The sequence below is a fragment of the Mya arenaria genome, chromosome 15 (genome assembly GCF_026914265.1).
Source record: "Mya arenaria isolate MELC-2E11 chromosome 15, ASM2691426v1".
In the NCBI taxonomy this organism is placed as follows: domain Eukaryota; kingdom Metazoa; phylum Mollusca; class Bivalvia; order Myida; family Myidae; genus Mya; species Mya arenaria.
Genome location: NC_069136.1, coordinates 19,248,550 through 19,269,751, shown reverse-complemented (window position 1 = coordinate 19,269,751; position 21,202 = coordinate 19,248,550). Strand labels below are relative to the sequence as shown.

The following is a 21,202-nucleotide window of genomic DNA, read 5'->3' as shown; positions in this document are numbered from 1 at the left end:
TGCAATATAGACAAAATATTTTACACCCGGCCCAGTGGATCTATAAGTCACCTTACAACATAAATGGTAATAATTATAGCAAGGTCAATTAATATACATTATTACAAAACAGTAATGGCAGATAATACAAATTAAATAAACATGGTAATACATGTTGTTAGCGAGAAATATGAAAATATGTTGGTTTTAAGAATACAACAAACTTCTTCTTAATAAATACGCCTTAGTTACAAATTTGGCAATCTTTCTGGGATGTGAATGCATAATTGAGCATAATTTATCAGATAATGGTAGGCTAACGTCGTTTAAAACATCAGTGGTACTAAGTAAACTATTTCTAATGTTTGTATATGTATTACATTGTAAAAGGAAATGAATTTCACTTTCAACTTGGTTACTGTTGCAAAGTCTGCATAGTCTATTTTCGGGGGGTTCACCAACAAAGCGTCCAGTTTAGATTCGTATTGGTAAAATTCCGAAACGGAATTGGCACAACAGAGAGCGTTCATATTTTGGTACATTCAGTAATAAATAGTCTTCCTTTTTAAACGTGGATTTAAACTGTCTGTAAGTGCGAAGTTTTCTCACATTCTGCACGTCATTTGTCCACTGTTCACTGTATAAGTCTCTAATAAGATCATTTACATTTGAGAGCTCAACAAAAGATCTTACATAAAAATGTTGCTCAAGATTTAGACTGATTAATATAGATTTAACATCACTAGACCAGTTATTATTACATCTATTATAATCGTACATAAACACTTTCTTTGTTAGCCTTTCATTGTCCATTATTAATAGTCATGTTCTAAAAACGTAATATTGACAGTTTACGTTTAAACACACTGGGGACCCAGCCAGAGTCTCCGTATAAAGCTAACAGTGGCCCAAATCGATGTACTCCGAAAGAGTATCTTAGAGCACGATGACAGACATTGTCAATACTTTGGAAAGACTTGTATCCCCAGGTTGCTGCACCATATTCAAGAATAGGAGATACACAGCAATTAAAAAGTTTCTCATACGTATTAAAACCAATATCTTTGAGGATATGGATTTTGTTAATTAAACCGCCTAGTGCACGTCCAGCCCCTTTTGATAATGCATCGCAGTTCAACACAAAATTGTATTTCTCGTCAAAAATTACCCCTAGGTATTTGTAATGGTCCACGGTTTCTATAACATTATCGCCTACTTTGAACACGCGTTCACTGCGTTTCGATCGCCCTGGACGAAAATGTACACACTTCGATTTGTTAGTGTTGATGAGTACTCGCCATTTCTTGCACCATGTGTGACTAGGACTGTAATGGGATCCCACCAAAATACCTTTCGAGCGGTCGATATGCGAAAAGAGGCCATGAATTGAAGAAAATAACACCTTAAGTCGAGTCTAGCTAAATATGAATTTAGTAACGTTTTAAATATTTCACACATTTAAAAAAGGTGAGCCTAGATGTATGACGTTGTACAAAGCTGCTGAAATGTCATTTAAAAGTAATTCTGAGCATAGATTAGTCTGATGGACCCCGTCCTAAGCGTAAATAGGAGGCCAATAATCTATTGTTTTGTGTGGCTACCAGGTTCTACAGAAGATTGTGAAGCAGAGCTTTTCCTCTTCTTGCGGAAGGACTCCGTAGCTTTCACTTCGGTCGAAATTGGCCATATAAAAGGTAAACTTACAGACCAAATCAACTTTGTCCTGGGCAGCTGCTGTTTCTTGAATTCCAAAAGTTTATCAAACTCGGACATAATATAAAAAAAATATAAAGATTTATTGGAACGAGATCAGTATCCCGTAATGTACGAGATACAAAGGTAAAGGTATTTTTCCTTTAGCATACAGCACCCTAAATTTTGACTTGTTTGAGGGATGACAATGGTCAGACCTAATTGTTAACCTTTATGTATTTGAAACAGATCGGCGCCGTTAACCAGATTTCGGCGAATGTATCTGCTGACCGGCTGCGTTTGCCATCGCCAGAACACCGGTATCTGCTCAGAAGAAATGCTCTTGAGAGCGGCTATGGTGACCACACCAATCCTAAAGCTACAAGTACAAAAGTTGCTGCAAGATGCAGCAATTGGATGTTAGCGCGGGCCAACTATTGGTTATGCAAGTCTATATGTAGGGTCAGAACTAAGTAAATAAAGTGAGGGCAAACATTGATTGTAGATGTCAGTGAAATAAAGTTACTTAAAAGATGACAGAATTGGGCTGTTGTTCTGAAATGAAAATAACACTTAACACAATCACAATTGTACAACTGATGGTATATCTATGACAGAAACCATAATTGTATCAAATAACTTTATTCATGAACTGTATCAATATACGCACATTTATAAAATACAACATGGCCACAGTGTTGGTTTTCTTTTGGAGTGGCTGATATGATAGCTGAAATGTTAAATATGCCAACATGATTTGGTAAATTCTGGGCAAAGTTCGAAACGTTGAGAATTTGAAGTACTTTGGTGAAATGTTGTCTTTAAACAAGAGTAGCACCAAAGGTTTATCCAAAAAACAAATTAAGGACATCTGCTTAAAACAATGTTTACTTTTGGCTAATAATCCGCGAAACAAGTTGACCGTTATAATTAAGTGTTACAAAGCCATTGCTTCTAACTGAAAAACACACAAAACTGATTGCTTTTGTAACAGATTTTAACACAATTAAAAAAAAATACATTTAACATAAACTAAAAGAAGTTGGTCATACATGAGCTGAAAGAAAGAAGTCTGATCATCATTATTAATGTCATTTTCCTTGTTCTGTGGCGTAGATGATTTATAGGCATGCAGGATGTTTTAAACAAAGGAAACAAGTTTAGCATATACTGACACTTATAGGTAATAAACATTATGTAATCATCATGCATTATGCACTTTTAAGGCATAAGATGTAAAAATGTTGAGCAGAATGTGATGCAGGTTGATAGTGGTATGACTAGGAAGTTGATCACTTAATGTGTATGGAAATATAACGACACAAAAGATTTATGAAGAAAGTGCTGAAAATTATAGGTTACAATGAAATGAAGTGAGGAATATTTTAATACATGAAAAGTGAAGCATTTGTACAAAGTTTGGTGGAAATGTGTTAATGTTATTTCGCCTGTAGAACTTCTCAATTCTTTAAAATATGACATTGAAATATAAAAATAAATCTTGCATCGAGTATATTACTGAAATGTGAACATATTTACAAACAAGAAAGAACATGAGCAATATGACATTTTATATACATTTTGTATACAACAAAGAGTAATAAGCATGATAACAAAATATACAGAGTTAGTATGTATGCTGGGAATGGTAGAGTTGTACTGAAATGTAATAAACAATAGAAATAATATTTGTTATAATTTGGTGTAAGTGCGACATATACATTATGACCAATACTTGGAATAAGAATGCACACAGACAAATTAATACAATACTAAAATACATGCTGCCACTATTTCATAAGCAATGAAATGGAACAGGTATGAAAGAAAAGAATATAAATGAAAATGCATGAAAACCTAGTAATATGTACCTAGTATGCAAATGCACAGTATTTGAATGAAACTATTTATAGGGTGATAAATATCTTTTACTTGGGGGGGGGCTTAAAAAGACTCAGTTTCAGTTGTTATGTTGGAATGAATTGGGTTGAAAATAGGTATATTTGTTAAATGGTTTACAACTTAAAAGTTGAAAGTTGTCAAACCCAAAACTATAAATGATATGCCTTGAGTTTTATATTATCAGTATAAGCATTGCTGATATGGTTGATAGCCAAAAGGCCATTATTTTGAGTAAGTTTGAAAAGTCATAAATCACGAAAATGAAAAACAACAACACACAATAGAATGGTTAAGGGTCATGCAAAAAAGCAGGGTAAGTTGAGAAGTTGAAACAGGCATACTTTTTTACAGATTTAAAGCTGCACTCTCACAGATTGAACGTTTTGACAACTTTTTCATTTTTTGACTTAGAACGAGCCATAATTTGCGAAAATCCATTGAAACCAGTTATATAAGACTGCTGACAAAAAAGATTGCAGATTATTATATTTAAGTTCAAAACTTGATGTTTTATGCAATTTTCTTAAACTGTTAGCCATAAGACATTAATTTTCAAATGGAAATATGAAAATCTGTGATATGATCTTTTGTCAGTAATCTTAAGTCATTTGTTTGCGGATATTTACACACAATTTGCGCTTTCCAAGACAAACAATAAAAAAAGTTGTACAAATGGTAAATCTGTGAGAGTGCAGCTTTAAGCATAACAGGTAGTAAAGAAGGGTGACATGGCAAAATGACATAGTGATATAAATACAAGTATTTCTTGCAAATTAACATTTTGTAACTGTTTAATTGAGATGTTGAAAAACAGAACAATGTTAAATATATGTACATATGAGAAATTAATTTAAACATTAATGGGAATTAAACTTAGCAAAAGCATAGTGATTTCTACAGAGCATTATGTCAACATCAGTGTTCAGATCTAGACAAAACCTTGAATGAGAAGTCTTATAATACTGTCAAATGTCTCTGATTTTAGGAACATGTTTTGTAAATAATTATTGAAATTGCAGAACATTTAAGAAAACAATAGGAAGATAAGTAATAATTATGATGAGGTTATTAAATAATGTTACAATTCTGTTAAGTCATATATGGTGACTGTAATATATTGGCACAACTGTAACTTAACATATAGACAGAATGGTAAAACACAACAATGGCAAAAATGGAAGTACACTATTTTATAAATATCAAATTTCAAATCCCCCGCCACGGAGTGAGGAGGGGATTACAGAAACACTTCATCAGTCTGTCTGTCCGTCTGGCTGTAACAGTTCGTGTCCGTGCTATAACTTACTTATGCATTGATGGATTACCATATTGCTTGGTACAAATGTTGTCCTCATTGAGACGATGAGCAGTGACATTGACCAGGGTCCATAACTCAAAGATCAAAGTCACATGAGATATTTAAATGTCAGAGTACACATACTCGTGTCCGCACTATAAACTATTTCTACATATATCAAGTTTGGTCACAGTATGTCAGCCTTAACTGAAACAGTAATCTATTTTTAGTAACAGTGACAACGACCCTAGGGGGCCAAAAAGCATCCATTAAAGCTCTGCATAAACCTGTCCTATATACCAAGTTTAGTCACACTATGTCAACCCTTACTTGAGTTATTCAGTACTAACCATATTTCTATTTTGACCTTGACCTAGACCATAACTTTCGGGGCCAAAAGCACAATCTCAGGAAAGGTTTGTATAAACTCTTCCTATATACCAAATTTGGTACCAATTAGAAGACCCTTACTTAAGTTATTCAAAACCAACCCTTTTTCTATTAATAGTAACCTTGACCTTGATCATAGGGGCCTCAAACGCATTCCCATAAAAGGTCTCCATAAACTCTTTGCATTTACCAAGTTTAGTCTCTTTATGTCAAACCTAGCTAAAAAAATTCGATACATAAGGTGACTTTGACGCTGCCCTAACACCAGCCCGCCTGAACAATGACACAGGTCATTCAAATAACTTGTTTTCCCTTTATGAAAATGTGGTGAGGAATATAAAAATGTGCCTTTCAAAAGAAATTAAAAGAAGAGTTAAAAAGAGAAAAAAACATTCAAGGGCAATAATTTGTATTTAGGGCTAAAATGAAGTTATGTTCCTTAGTGTAAGATCGTCGTCAATAATTCTGCGAAGTATAAAGTGCATTGAATGAAGGTATATAAGTTTTATTAAAATCCCAACTTGCCCTAAAACTTTAACTTGCCCTAAAACTTTAACCAAAGTCAATCAGGGGCCATAACTTGTATTAAGGATAATAAGAATGAAGGGTATAGAAGTTATCAATAAATATATCAACCTGCCCTAAAATTTTAACCTAAGTTCCATAGTCAATCAGGGGCCATTATGTGTATAAAATATGATATGGAGTTATCTTACCTAATTATGTGATGGCACTGAACAACTGTGTAAAGTATTAAGTCAATTGAATGAAGGGTATTGGACTTATTAGTGAAAATCCCAACTTGTTCTAAAACTTTAACCTGCCCTAAACCTTTAACCTAAGTCAATCAGGGGATATAACTTGTATTAAGGATAATACAGAGTTGTGTAACCTCATTGTGTGATGGTCCTGAACAAATGTGTCAAGTATTAAGTTAAATGAACGAATGGTAGAGAAGTTATTAATAAATATCCCAACCTGCCCTAAAACTTTAACCTAAGTTTGATAGTCAATCAGGGGCCATAACTTGTATAAAGGAGTTATCTATTCCCATTATATGATGGCCCTGAACAACTGTGTGAGGTATTAAGTCAATTGAATAGAGGGTATTGGACTTATAAGTGAAAATCCCAACTTGCCCTAAAACTTGAACCGGACACCGACACCAGAGCGAATTGTATAGCCCACCTTATTCTTAAAATAGTCGAGCTACAAAAACACATGTGATAATATATTTATAACATGTATTTTCTCTTCAAAAACAGTGAAACAAGGTTATGACATCACCACAAATAATATGTATCACTTCATCGAAAATACTTAATGCTTGCTATTTCATCGATGAATCAAGCCTCATTTTCCTTTTTTTAGCCAAAATAACCTTGACATTGATCTTACCTACACTACACACAATATGTATAACTTTAACAAATACTCTTTTATTATGTTCAAATATTCAAGAATATTTTATGTAACTGATAATACAACTTGTATTTTTATATTCTTGACCAGTGGTTGTGTACAATTTTGATCAGATTCAACATACCGCTCAGGTTGCGAGAAAAACAAATTGCCTTGTGTTGACTTGATGTAGTGTCAGCTAAAGCATTGAGGCAGGTTGTTTTGTTAAGAATCAATTGGTCCTTTCACACTTGCAATGACAAGTTTTTCATTTTCAAACTTTCCTCTAGCGTTTATAGGGAAGAGCACTGTGAGGTAGAAGTGAAGTGCAGGATCGTCACCGATCGTTTTCTGTTCAGGTATTGTGATGAGGAGTAACTCAACTGTTGAAGATCAAGTTGGAACAGTTTCCGCATTTCATACCTACTGCTGCGTTTGATAACAATCTCAGCTGTGCAATTGTAGGCCACTTGTGTAAGGGACTGGCTCTAACATAGAGGACATTTGTCAAGGTCCATTTACTTGTTGCCACACTCTAAAAAGATATGAAAGGAGTTTGTTATGATATCATGATAAGTGAATGTAGCACTGATGACTTGATAACATTAAACATGAGAAACAAGAGATGTTTGTCAAACATTATGCCCCCCCCCCTGAGCGCCATGTTGTCAGGATTATATGGACAGTTGAAAGAAATTTGCATGGACCGAAATGACAGCTAATTTGTCGCTGATATTGTATGCCGTTGAGGCAGTTTTAAGATTATGACCATTCAAAGTTTGAGGATTGAGTGTGTTATGACCATGACCTTTGACTCTATGACCCCAAAATCCATAGTATTCATCAACTGGTCACCAAAAATCTAAATGTTAAGTTTGAGGGCCATGGGTGCAGGCATTGACAAGTTATCACACAGACAAGCATTTTTCGTTCAAGGTCACTGTTTTCTTGACCTTTGACCCAATGACCCCTTAAATCATAAGGGGTCATCTACAGGTCAGACACAACTCCAAGTCAAGTTTGAGGGCCATGGGTGCAGGCATTGTCCAATTATCACTTGAAACATTTTCGCATTCAAGGTCACTGTGAACCTGATCTTTGACCCAATGACTCCTGAAATCAATAAGGGTCATCTCCTGGTCAGGCCAAACTTACATGTCAAGTTTGATGATCATTGATTCGGGCATTGTTTAGATATCACTGGGAGAAGATATGTTAACTTTTTTGCGTTAAAGGTTACTGTGACCTTGACCCCCAAAGTAAAGAGGGGTCATCTACTGGTCAGGCCCAACCTTCATGTCAAGTTTGATGACCATAGGTCCAGAAATTGTCGAGTTTGCTTTCAAGGTCACTGTGACCTTGACTTTGTCTAATCTAAATGTTAAGTTTGAGGGCCATGGGTGCAGGCATTGACAAGTTATCACACAGACAAGCATTTTTCGTTCAAGGTCACTGTAACCTTGACCTTTGACCCAATGACCCCTTAAATCATAAGGGGTCATCTACAGGTCAGACACAACTCCAAGTCAAGTTTGAGGGCCATGGGTGCAGGCATTGTCCAATTATCACTTGAAACATTTTCGCATTCAAGGTCACTGTGAACCTGATCTTTGACCCAATGACTCCTGAAATCAATAAGGGTCATCTCCTGGTCAGGCCAAACTTACATGTCAAGTTTGATGATCATTGATTCGGGCATTGTTTAGATATCACTGGGAGAAGATATGTTAACTTTTTTGCGTTAAAGGTTACTGTGACCTTGACCCCCAAAGTAAAGAGGGGTCATCTACTGGTCAGGCCCAACCTTCATGTCAAGTTTGATGACCATAGGTCCAGAAATTGTCGAGTTTGCTTTCAAGGTCACTGTGACCTTGACTTTTGACCCATTAAATCAATAGGGGTCATCTACTGGCCAAGCCCAACCTCCAAGTCAAGTTTGAGGGCCATGGGTGCAGGCATTGTTGAGTTATCACTCGGGCAACCTTTTATCGTTCAAAGTCACTGTTACCTTGACCTTTGGCCCAATGACCCCTAAAATCAATAGGGGCCATCTACTGGTCAGGCCCAACCTCCAAGTCAAGGTTGAGGGCCATAGTTTCAGGCATTGTCGAGTAATCACACGGACAACCTTTTACCATTTAAGGTCACTGTGACCTTGACCTTTGGCCCGATGACACCCAAAAACAATAGGGGTCATGTACTGGTCAGGCCCAACCTGAAAGTCAGGTTTGAGGGCCATGGGTGCAGGCATTGTTGAGTTATCACATGGACAACCTTTTACCATTCAAGGTCACTGTGACCTTGACCTTTGGCCCGATGACCCCTAAAAAAAATAGGGGTCATCTACTGGTCAGGCCCAACCTCCAAGTCAACTATGAGGGCCATGGGTGCAGGCATTGTTGAGTTATCACTCGGAAAACCTTTTACCATTCAAGGTCACTGTGACCTTGATCTTTGACCCTATGAGCCCCAAAAACAATAGGGGTCAGCTACTGGTCAGGCCTGACCTCCAAGTCAAGAACGAGGGCCAAGGGTGCAGGCATTGTTGAGTTATCACTTGGACATCCTTTTACCATTCAAGGTCACTGTGACCTTGACCTTTGGCCTGATGACCCCCAAAAACAATAGGGGTCATCTACTGGTCAGGCCCAACTTCCAAATCAAGTTTGATGACCATAGGTCTGTCTAGGCATTGTTGAGTTATCACCCGGACAAGCTTTAAAAAAAATACCATTAAAGGTCACTGTGACCTTGACCTTTGACCCGATGAGCCCTAAAATCAATAGGGGTCATCTACTTGTCAGGCCCAAACTTCATGTAAAGTTTGATGACCATACGTCCAGGAATTGTTGAGTTATCACTCGGACAAGCTTTGGTCTACCGACGGACCGACCGACCGACCGACCGACCGAAATACCGACATGCCTGTACAAAGCAATAAACCCCTCTTCTTCGAAAGGGGGGCATAATAAAATAACTCTAAACATTAAACTGAGGTGAATTTGTTAGGTTTCAAGGTTGATTTCATAAGCTTTATTCGAAATGTGAATTGACAGGTAATTTGCAATTTGATGTCAATTCTGAATCAGGTTATACAAATCAAAGATTGGTGCATGAATTGCAGAATAATAATTAAGATTAAGTATTTATATACAAGTAATGATTTCATTAATTTATTCAGCTATTGAGTAAAGCAATTTTGTTAGAAAAAGTGAAAAAATGTTATTAATTTTTAGGAAGGCTTGTTTATAGGTCATGTATTTTGTGCGAAATAAATATCAAAATGATGTCTAAAAAAATGATTATATTGTGAAATAATGTAAGCTTATTTATGTGAGTTATTTTTTTTAAACATTGAATGAAATTGTGAATAATTGTAAATACATTCAATTATTTATTGAAATGCATTGAAACATCCATATGTTTTTGTTTTATTAAAGGTTGAATGTTAATACCAAAAGGCAATGCTATTTGAAGTTGCAGTTAAAACTTAGCAAAAGATTTGCCTAGCTTTAGTTATGTTACATAACAACACAAAATGCAGAAGGTTTGGGATTTCATTTTTAATATGAATGCTGGCCATTGTTCTGAAACCATAAAGTTAACAGGAAACTAAGAAAGAGAACAAACCTGGTTGTGGGCAGCGGGGCAGCACTGATATTTGTGGGCTGAAGAATACTAATTTCTTGGAACTCCTCAGTCCTGGCCCATTATTGTTGGTGGCCATTTTTTGCAGTTTTCATCTTTAAGATGAAGTCCTATCTGTTCAATATTTACAACTCTTGAGGTAGAAACTGGAATGTAGGATGATAAATATAAATATAAATTTTATTGAGACAGAATCCCGTAAAACATGTTTATTATTTTAAACTAATGCACCAGCCAATTGTAACCACGACCCCCAAGGTCCGGGGCTATACCGGGGATAGCCGGGGAAATGGACCATGTTTTTAACTTTCAGGTGACCCTGCATTGCCGGGTGAATGGAATGGTTATGTCTTCGCTTTAAATATAGCAGGGAATGGGCCTTACCTAGGGCCCCTGGGATACGGGGGCATTTGGCGAGATTAAACCATCTGTTCATCCCCGCAGGACGAGATTTTGGCCAAGGTTGGCATAGCCAACACAAAAATCGTCAAAGACTCTGAAGCGGCTGTTTATATGGACTAAGATTGGCTGGACCTATGGTCAGGGCCCTTGCTATTCTCCTGACCGAGGGGGGGGGGGGGGGCGTGGTTTCAATTGACTGATGCATTAGTCTAAAATAATAACTGGTGCATAATGAAAACGATGCAAAAATTTAATGACTACGAACAAATCACCTTAAACTCGTTACATACAGACTGACATGCAAACTTTGCGCATGCATTACAAAGAAGGGCTTGAAATATCATCCCTACCATTGTGACTCATTGAGTTAGACCCGTTAATGTCCAAATCGAACGTTTTTGTTGCGGTATTTCACTTCGAATCACCCTCTCGCAATTTTGACCTTGACCGCACACTCGCCTTTGTCTGAAATGCAAGAAGCGTTTTCATTGGACGGCTATCATTCCTGGTTTTAATGACGCAATTTGGAAAAGCCTTCAAATGTTGTCCAAAATGAAAGTAGGAATACCGCAAAAAAAAAACCGTGCTACTGTTTAAATCGAAAGACACGAACTCTGCTTTTAAAATGATAAGTATAAAATAACAATAGTTTTTCAGTTCACTACTTAAAAAGAAAATGAAAATACCTTTCCCCAACCACCAGCGTGTTGACCTCGATATCCATAGTCTACTGGACGCTTGCATCTGACCCGTACGTGTCATAACCGGGTAATCAGATAATAGACTGGTTCACCGATTTTCTAAGATTATTGTAAGATTCTGCGCATTCGTGGTTTATTCTTTTATGTAAAAATATTTAAATAAAAAAGAGAAGTTTTCTCAACAACTGTGCATTTATGATATTTTTTCTCTAAAAGAGTTATTTAAAAAACTCTCTGGTTTTAATTTGCCTTATATTTTCAAAGCTTCACATATTAGAAGATTACCAATCTTCTATTGCAAAATCGAACAGGAACCAGTCTAATGGCGAACTGCTTCGGAATTATCCGAGAGCGGACGGTAAGAAACGGCGCATGCGCGATCAAAAAAATGAAAACGCCGCATGCGCAAGCCCATTGCACCAGGGACACTTCTAAAACAATCAATATATGCGCCGGGCGCCGATGCGCCCGCGCAATAAGAACCGAAACGCGAATAGTCAAGACATGTGTAAACTGATGCCTAATGACCTGGGAGCCATCGAAATGGCTGAATAGTGGTCCCACAATTTCGGACGCACGTGCCGATTCTAGACAACGGAACCAAAAATATGTAATAATTCGCGATTATTGCATAGGATATACAGATAATGTTTCGTTTAACGATTTCTTTTATTATAAACAAGAAATTGAAAGTAACTGCAAAAATGGTTTAACAAAATCGATTTTTGGACAAAAAATATGTTAACCTTTGAGTTTGAATTTCAAAAGGAAAAATTTAGTGACGTCATCATTTCTTTACGTATATTGTGTTCATCTTATTAACGAACGTACGAAAAAAATCATAAGATGCAATATTAAGCAAGTGTCAGAAATATAAATGAAAGTTTTACTTGCAAAATCAAATAAACTTCGCTTAAATTGACATTATAGTTCACCGATTTTAGACGTTCGATCAAACACCAAGCCACAATTCTCTTTATCACAGCTCAATGTGTGTAAGCGGTATCTCCATAGCGCTAGAAATTCAACTCCTAAGAAGTGGAACATTTGATGCATCGCGGACGGTGCTTTTCAGAAACTTTTTATATAGTATGTATGCAATGTGCTGTTAGCGGAGTTTTGTGCTGTTTTTCCACGTTGCTTGTTCTATGTCTTTGGCGTTTACCCAATGCTATTAAACCGGGGTTATGTTTAAACTTTGCTACTGAGCTTGTTTCTGTAGATTTTCGCATAAATATTGCTCCACCTATCAAGAGCCACGAGCAGAGCGAAGACTGAAATGCTGATGACTAAGGACAATGTCACAATAGGCAGCCCACGCTATGACCTGTTCATTTTATCTCTGCCTGATTTATCCTTTACCTTTTTGAGATATTTGGTTACATTTAGATTACCTTCGATTAAGGCAATTTTACTACTCTCCCTTGTTATGACTCCCTGTGTTGTTGTGCTTGTACAAGATCGCTTAAAGGTTATTTCCTATAAAAAAAGGAATACTCCCCTTTTTGTGGATATTAAGTTCTTCTATGCAACGATACATTTACTATCTCGCGGAAAGGGATTTTCGGAAACACGGGTTGTTCAGACAATCTGCATTTGGAATGAAGTTTTAAAAATAGCTCGACTTTCTGGTTGCATGGTTTAACATTCTCTTTATGTTTATCTGGTTATTTGGGTGGCGAACTGTTTCATATATACCTGAAAAAGCTTTATGTGTTTCTAACGACCAGTAATATAATAATGATTTTAACAAACCTTTGAATACAAAGCAAACATTTGTGTGGCTATCTAAAGCAAATGAAAAACATTGACAAGTAAGTAATATTTATGCGTAAACTACATTATGTATTTCGAAATAAACGCTCTTAATTATTAAAGACAATGACTTGATAGTTAGGGTGCATAGCGTTTCTCCGGGCAAATGCTCTTGATTGAAAGTGTTAATGATACCCGCAACAAAGCATATGGCAAACAATGACATGCTAGAAAAGCTGCAATGTGTCTGTCATATTAGATGCTTCTGATTCACTATGTTAAAATATCCGCAACAAGGCATACGGAAAACATTGTTATGTTAGTGAAAAGTATGTTCAACTTGAGACGCCTTCTTTTCACAGGAAGTTTTTTCAGAAAATTGAGTGAATTGTTATCTTTTAACTGACAGTCCGAAAACAAAGAAAGCGACGTGTTTTAAATAAATAAAATATAACAAATAGATCAGAACAGAATGGAACATTTATTTACGATAAGGTCATAGACTCACGTTTACAAACAGAATATAAATTGTGACAAATACTTATCATAATCATTCTGATAAATTGAAATCATAAACAAAATGAATAAAATAAATAAAGAAATATTTAACTGATCAATTGCATGTTTCATATCATGTTTATTATACATAAATCTATGCTTATTATTTTAAATACCACAATGCTAGCACATACAAAACAAAAAGCATCATGATGAAACGAAATACCAATTTTCTGAATGGGAACATAATAAAACCTTATTTGAAATTTCTAAAAAATATACGCAATTTTAGATATGAATACACACAACTAAACTTAAACCACGTTAATAATTAATTACATCTCGTAAATATATGTTCGTCTGTATGAAAAAAAAACAGCGTAAAATAGTTAGTGTCATGAAGCAAAGAAATACCAAACATATCGCTTCATACAATGACACAAAGAGTCATGATTTAGACACAAGCAAATCTGGTTATGACTCGGCGTTATTCCTTAAAAGGTTCTCAAAGCTCCGGGTTTATTACTCCTCTGGGCAGGCTGTAAAGAGACACATAAAGAGAATGGTTTTGGTAAAAGAAATAACATTAGCATAAAACTCGACGAATTGATGGAAACAGCAACCTAAAATATGATAAATTGCGTACCAGTGTTGCAACAGACTCCGCAAATTAATACTATATATTTCTGACAGTGTCGGGGAGACTGAAACAGTTATTCAACACTACATCATGGGGTATCGCGAGAGTGGGCAGGTCACTCCCAAGGAAGTCGCGTTATGTCGTGTATCGTCGGCCACAGCTGATGCAGCACGAGGGTGCATTTCAATCAGTTATGCAGTCACATAGAGAAACAAACAGACAATACGATAATTATGAAAGTAATTAACGTTCAACACTTTCATTTAAAATATTAACTATGTTTCAAACAACATATATGTTAACATTCGCTCGCTCCTTTTAAAACTTAATTTAGAAAGTGCTATTTTTTTTGTTCGCTCGCTGTATTTCATATTTTGAATTTGCCAATATGAGAAGAGCAAAAAATCAATTTCGCTCGGCCTAAAATGTTTATGAATAAGATGGATGTGTTTAATTCTAATTTAATCGGTTTGGCTGAAATGCTTTATATGCTCTGATAAAAATTTCGTATAGACGTTTGTGTTGATAATGCACTTAAGAGTGATGAAAATAACTGAGATGGAAACCTTAATGTGCCCGCAGGCAAGTCAGGCAAAATGTTTTGAATTTTGAATTAAAATCTGACATAACTTAATTGTAAAAATATATTTTGTTATGAATAAATGTTAAAGTAAACTGTTTATTTTGGTGACATGAGAAATTTAAACAAACATACATTCAACATATTTACTAAACGTTCCACCGATCCGAGGTATAAAAACTTATCAAAGCTGCGAATATTTCATATATTTGTCTTCAAAAATAATGTCAACATACTGAAAATTAGTTACGGTATTTAGGCAACGGCACTTGTTTGGTTCTACGTTTATATTACATTTGCAAAAAAATGTTTTACCATGGCCAGTGTTAATAAACCGAAACCCGGGATTATCGAGGGTGAGACCCAACTTCCGGTATAGTTCTTCTACTATGAGGTGCATGGGTGGATGGTCCGGTGGATCAGATGTCACAAAGACTTCTGCATACCAACGTCCGTAACACACGCCGTTTTGGACCTGTGATACAAATAACAAACCCGAGGATTTCTAGAAGGATTCCAATATGCACAATGCGCACGATATAACATGCTAACTGTTTAAATGTTATTGTACAATTGCTGGTTTTGCATAACTGTTATTTGTGGCTTAATTATTTAAAACAAAAAATATATGGGCGATGATGTGACTGTAACATACAACGCAGAAGTTTTTTTGTACTTTCAAAGTCGTCCACTCTAACTACTGAGCTACTACGGCTTGTGAGGAAAGAAATGCGTAACTCTTTGTATTCCATAACATTGTTCAAATTTGAAATCCCATTGAAGTATCAGCTAAATTTAACTCAATCGCGGTTACCAACTAAGCTTATGTAGGCCTCTGCGTAGCGGACTGAAAAAAGAAGGGTCCTTCAGCTGAACCTAAGGATGCTAATGGCAGAGTGAATATAAGGATATAATTTTTATTCGATTCACTTCTCTACTAGAACAAGGGGAGGATCAGGTCGGTCAAACGTTAGAAATGCGTTCGTGTACTAAAGGCGGAAACACACGCCGATTGAAATATTAATGAAAAAAATTAGCGAAGGTGAAACTCGGTTTCAGGTGTAAGCCCTTTTCTGTTTGGGACCTGGTGTATAAATAGGAATTCATGTTTAGCCTTGTTTCCACTTTTGTTTTCTAGCAACAAGTGCAGTGGAAGATAATGGAGCGGGTCACAAGGACTTCCATTTACCACCGTCCGTAGCACACGTTGTCTACGACTTGTAGTACCAATAAAATATCAAGAATCATCCAGGGGGTGCCCACTCCCCGTTAAGGAACATGGGTGAATGACTGGTAATAAGTTGTACCACCACCATTTACATACGACGAATCGGACTTTCTATTCATTGAATGGTTTCATCTTTGGTCTTAGGGTTCAAAAATTCTTAACCTGTTTTTTTGTATTTGAATTCTTAAACTTAGGATTAACAAATTCTAACCCTGTTTTTGTATTTGAATTTTTAAACATTTAGTCTGATAAATATATTTTGGTGTAAAGCTTCTTCCAATATAGAAAAAAGTTCAGTCTCGGCTCGATCCAGATCGTTCATTGACGGTAACGTAAAGTCAACCACTTTCAGCAGCCATACGCTTTGGCTTCAGCGGTAATATTTGGCCAAGAAATGTAGAGATACCGAAGAACGTTCATGAAAGTGAAAACAGCGTTAAAATTGTGAATTTATAAAGAGCATTCATAATATACTTGACCATGTATTTCACTTGACACTGACCTGTGCAGGATTGATGCAACTAAACAAGAGCACGTAGTCATCAGGATGGTCTGACATGAGCCAATAGCGTGGTGTCATGTGGCCTAATGGTTCTGGAAACGTCAAGTCTGAAATGCGCATAATATATAAGGTTTTTAATTGATATGCGTATAACGGTTGTAGCAGTTTTGTATTCGTCAAAACTACTTAAGAAAATATATAAACATATTGAATAGTAAGTCATGCGTATGCTGATTTATGTATATTGACATGTTAATGGGTGTTCGTGTGAACTAGGACTGTACGCGATTTTTAAAGGGCGTTTCACATTCGCCTGTGAGATTGAGAGGTTGATTTCTTATTAGCCTGTGTACTCGTTTATCTGTATGTGCGTATTAGCGATCGTTGTTGCTTAAAAGGCCGTTTGAGGTTTAAACTCGACTGCAATGTGCGTTTGAATGTGTTTACTGATAATTGCTAGAAATGTCATTTTCGGGATATCGGTTTCCTTTACAACAAATTGATATTCTTTTTAAAACTTACAAACCTAAGTCAATTATAGCATGGTCTCCACGGGTCAGATTCCCTTCCAATTCAACCTTCCTACACGGGGCGCCGGGCTCTTTTCCTTCCCTGTAATTAATAGTTGCCAAAATCACACTAGGTCACGTTCCCACTACGTCATCAAAAATCTGGCAGGACGCAGTCAGAACTTAGTCAACAAAGAAGGGACGCAGAAGACACCTATAACGACTTGTTATGGTCTAAATGGACGTGAAGGAGGTGGGTGGACTTTGATCACGTTAAAGAAAATGTAGTAAAGACGTGGTCGAATCAGGACGTGGTAAGAACTTAATAAGAATGTTTTAACGACGGCATGGACGTAGTAACTAAAACTGTGTAGGTAATTGATTGATGTAGTGCGAGCGTGATACTGGACGGGAAATATTGAACGGCGTTCTCATCGCGTTGTCTCTATGTTGTCTTTGCATTCTTGCTACATCAATGGAGTTCTCACCACAACTCTCCACAGTTTTAATACGACTATGGTACGTTCATGCCACGTTTTAGAAGACCTTGTTCGGTTGTAAATAGGTTTTTGCGGGGCTTAACACGTCTTAGACAAATTTTGTATTATAATCTTACCTTGTCCTGGTTCTGAACAGTGATCATGTATAAATACGGGATGGTACCCTCTTACAACTTCATTTTAAACCAACATTGGATATGAATGAAAAATAAGCCAGTTATAAATCGAACACGGTAATTCCCCCTCGATAACATTTACAATTAAAATCTAATCATACGAACGTAAGGAAGACGTGATAAGCACTAGGTAAGCGCGTTGTGCAATTATCCTGGTCGTAGTCAGAACGTACAAAGAATGCATTGAACGTAGTGCGCGCGTAAAGATACGTGCAGTAAGAACGTGTTAGAACGTGTGAGACGCAGTAAATGCCTGACAGGCACGCAGTAAGGACTACGTTCTGGCAAGTTCGACTAGCGCCAATTTTGTTTTTAAAATGCTTCACTCAAGTTCATACTATGTCAACGTGAACTCTTCTCAGATAGATAAAGCAAACTATATTTAATCGGTAGGCATTTCAAATTTATCGTAATATGCTTATTTTCTTTTAGTTTTATGGTTTAAATTATTGTCTCAACTGTGACAAAATTGCTTTTTTTACTGAAACGAAGTTCAGGTTAGCATCAGCATATAAACCATTCACGTGAACAACATCATTTTTTGAAAGCTCGATATTTATTGCTAGAATTAAAAGACAATTTACCAAAAATTTCGTTACATGAAAGTTATAAAAAAAACTTTTAACGTATGTCCGAGTTATTTTATATTACTCATTCCTGTGAAGTGCATACAAAACAAAGAACCACGGCGCACACAGGGTTGCATCGTTCTACAAATTCCGTCGAGTTAAAGGCTTAGCCAAGGATTGCATAGTTAAATTGTAATCAAATCTCAAAAAGTTCACATGTGTAGAAGAAGAAGATAGCATAGTATTTAATATGGTAAGAAATACTTTTCTATATTTTTTGTCAAAAAGTCATTTATAAATCAACGTCATTTGCTTGTATGTTTACATCGGTTTTGGCCCGTGATGACCATGTGAGAACCACGTTGAATTCACGTCATTGCTTACCTGAAGACGTACATATTTGTGAAAAGTAAGCCGATTAAGGAATGAGAGCTGTTCAGCGGTACCGGTGTCATTTTCTCATTTAAAAGATTGGGGGATCTCTAAATAGACATACGTTCTGGCCTTATTTCCCGAAACAAATTAAGTGCCTTATAACAAGATAAGGTTCACTTTTTTAGTTTTGGTATATTTTGTGTTAAACATACCTTTTTTATGAGTTTATATATTTACAATAACCATGATAAACCAAGTGTGAGTGGTGGTTTTTCTGACATCATCATGATGTAAGGTACGCATGCACCAAGAATATGTGTCTGTACTGTGGTATGATATATCAAATTATGTTTAAGGTAACAGTGAGTTTGCTAAAATACTGTTGAAATAGTTTCCTACCTGTATTTGAAACCAACGGTCACGGAGTCGTCGTCATGTAATGTCCACCGTAACTGGCTATGGTATGCATTTAAAATGTTTTCCCGGTAGTAGCCTATACCGTCAAGAATCCACAGCAACGTCAGTTCTGTGCCAGAGGTCTGAAAGGTATTTGACAAATACGGTTGTCACCTCGTGGCTTAAACAAGGGGCTGATCAATAATTTGAAGATTGGGGAACCTTTGGAACCGCAGCCAGTTTGTTCAAATAGTCTTTAATATAAATGGTTTTATTTGCATATGAGCAAACATTGTCAACATTCCGAGAACTCAACTACGTTTTTGACACAATGAAATGGATGTAGCTGCTGCTGCTGCTGCTGCTGATGATGATGAGGATGATAAGGATGATAAGGATGATGATGATGATGATGATGATGATGATGATGATTGATGACGAAGACGACGACCGTCTTTTATATCAGAGCTTACTCGATTTTTAAAATTTTCAATATTCATAGTATCCGCTTCGTTCGGGACTCTCCAACATCCCAAAGGCGCGACTTCCGGTGTACACAGGTCCGGGTTAATGTTTATGGGCCTTGCGCCCGGGTGAATAAGGAATAAGGGCCTGGCGTGACCATATCCTTGATTCAACCGGATGGCTTCACACATAGCCCCGATAGCTAGTATGCAACATATCACAATTGTACTATCCATAGTTGTTAAACGCCGATCACTTAACAGTAAATTATGTCCTTAATATATAATAGCTGAAACTTATCATAAAACTTGTGAGCATCCAAACCGCACAGCTGCTTATCGCCCAAGAATCTATGCAATCGTTAACTGCAACGTAATATACCAAATCGATCATGTTTAAGGTGTAGTATATTAGCTTATGCATTACATGTATATAAAAGCGTGCGTCAATCTAATGACGTATGTAATACAAAGGCAGATGTTTTGAACGTACAATCCTTTATTTTGTTTATTGCAAGTACATTACCCACATTTTGGTGACGATGCAAACACACCTCAGCACACTTGTTTAGCCTTTATGATAATTCTCTTAGTTCTGATAATTGCTAATGACCATGAGTCTTTGAGTTTGGTATGCGATGTCCATACATGACCTTTTGTACTTGAGTGGACATTGATATTGAACAGCGGGTATCATTATCTTCATGTCTTAGTCAAATATTCGAGTCAACCTACCGGATTGCTGTCTTTTTCGACAGGATTTTGCTTTCAGCCGATGTGTGTAGCAGAAAACGGGTGTTAGTGTTTGCTGAAAGATGTATCAGCTGTTGAAGATGGAATGATGTGGCCAAAATCCTCATTACTAACTTAGACAATAGCCGATTACAATAAGGATTATTGGTGATTTCCACAACTTAGAGTTATTAAATTGACAACATAATTATGTGTGGCTTTTATTTTGAAATCAGAGTTTTGGAAAAGTTTTAATGTAAATGGTCGGATATGTATCATTTTTATGAGGCTGTTTTTATCAAATAATTTGTAGATATGTGTTGTTATTGTCATTCAAAACAATAATTAATGTGAATGCTTTGTTACCCAAACCCTTGTTTTATGTGTTTCGTTTCAGCCTGTCCCGATGAGGTATGAATCACTGAAGCTTTGAGGGCTTTTTTCGGCATTACGCAGAGTCAAATAAAGTTGCCTTAGTGATGACCAATATTTACTAAGAATCTCGAAAATGATTATGACCAAGAAAGTTAGGCTAACACACACATATAGATGTTTTAATGTCAACTTGTACATAATGTTTTATTGTCTAAATTAATACTGTTTTTGTCCTAATATGAAGTGATTATTTTTATACTTCTTTGTTTGTTGACAATTGCTATGTAAGTCATGTATGTTCGAAACTTACCCTTAACGTGTTGTTTGTTTTCATATTTATATTATCATTATTGTTGGAAATTTCAATGTTACGATATCATTATTATTACGGAATGCCGTAAGGGCCACCGCCTATGAATGTGTTGATCTGAAACGCGATACTCGATAGTACGATGGTGTAAACGCGAAATCACGAAACTACGATGGTGAAA

At 36.4% G+C, this 21,202-nt stretch overlaps 1 protein-coding gene and 1 long non-coding RNA gene across 2 annotated transcripts; both read right to left on the bottom strand.

The window, feature by feature from the left end:
* Nucleotides 1-6,577: 6,577 nt before the first annotated feature.
* On the bottom strand, nucleotides 6,578-11,264 carry LOC128218833 (uncharacterized). The gene is made up of 3 exons (XR_008258478.1): nucleotides 11,062-11,264; nucleotides 10,292-10,455; nucleotides 6,578-7,196 (listed from the first exon to the last, which is right to left on the bottom strand). It is a non-coding gene; the product is annotated as an uncharacterized LOC128218833 (long non-coding RNA).
* Nucleotides 11,265-13,632: 2,368 nt separating this feature from the next.
* Nucleotides 13,633-19,936, bottom strand: LOC128220304 (uncharacterized). Its single transcript, XM_052928654.1, has 6 exons — nucleotides 19,614-19,936; nucleotides 19,144-19,283; nucleotides 17,142-17,227; nucleotides 16,616-16,722; nucleotides 15,201-15,360; nucleotides 13,633-14,204 (listed from the first exon to the last, which is right to left on the bottom strand). The coding sequence occupies exons 1-6, from the start codon at nucleotides 19,839-19,841 to the stop codon at nucleotides 14,188-14,190; spliced, it is 738 nt and encodes a 245-aa protein (XP_052784614.1). The 5' UTR covers nucleotides 19,842-19,936; the 3' UTR covers nucleotides 13,633-14,187.
* Nucleotides 19,937-21,202: the final 1,266 nt, after the last annotated feature.

Excerpts from the sequence above, each read along its gene's own strand:
- LOC128220304 (XM_052928654.1), bottom strand. The coding sequence starts at position 19,841 with ATGGATAGTACAATTGTGATATGTTGCATACTAGCTATCGGGGCTATG. Across the intron at positions 16,723-17,141 it reads CCATGCTATAATTGACTTAG|ACTTGACGTTTCCAGAACCA; the intron begins GTTTGTAAGTTT and ends TGCGCATTTCAG. Across the intron at positions 15,361-16,615 it reads GTTGCATCAATCCTGCACAG|GTCCAAAACGGCGTGTGTTA; the intron begins GTCAGTGTCAAG and ends TTTGTATCACAG.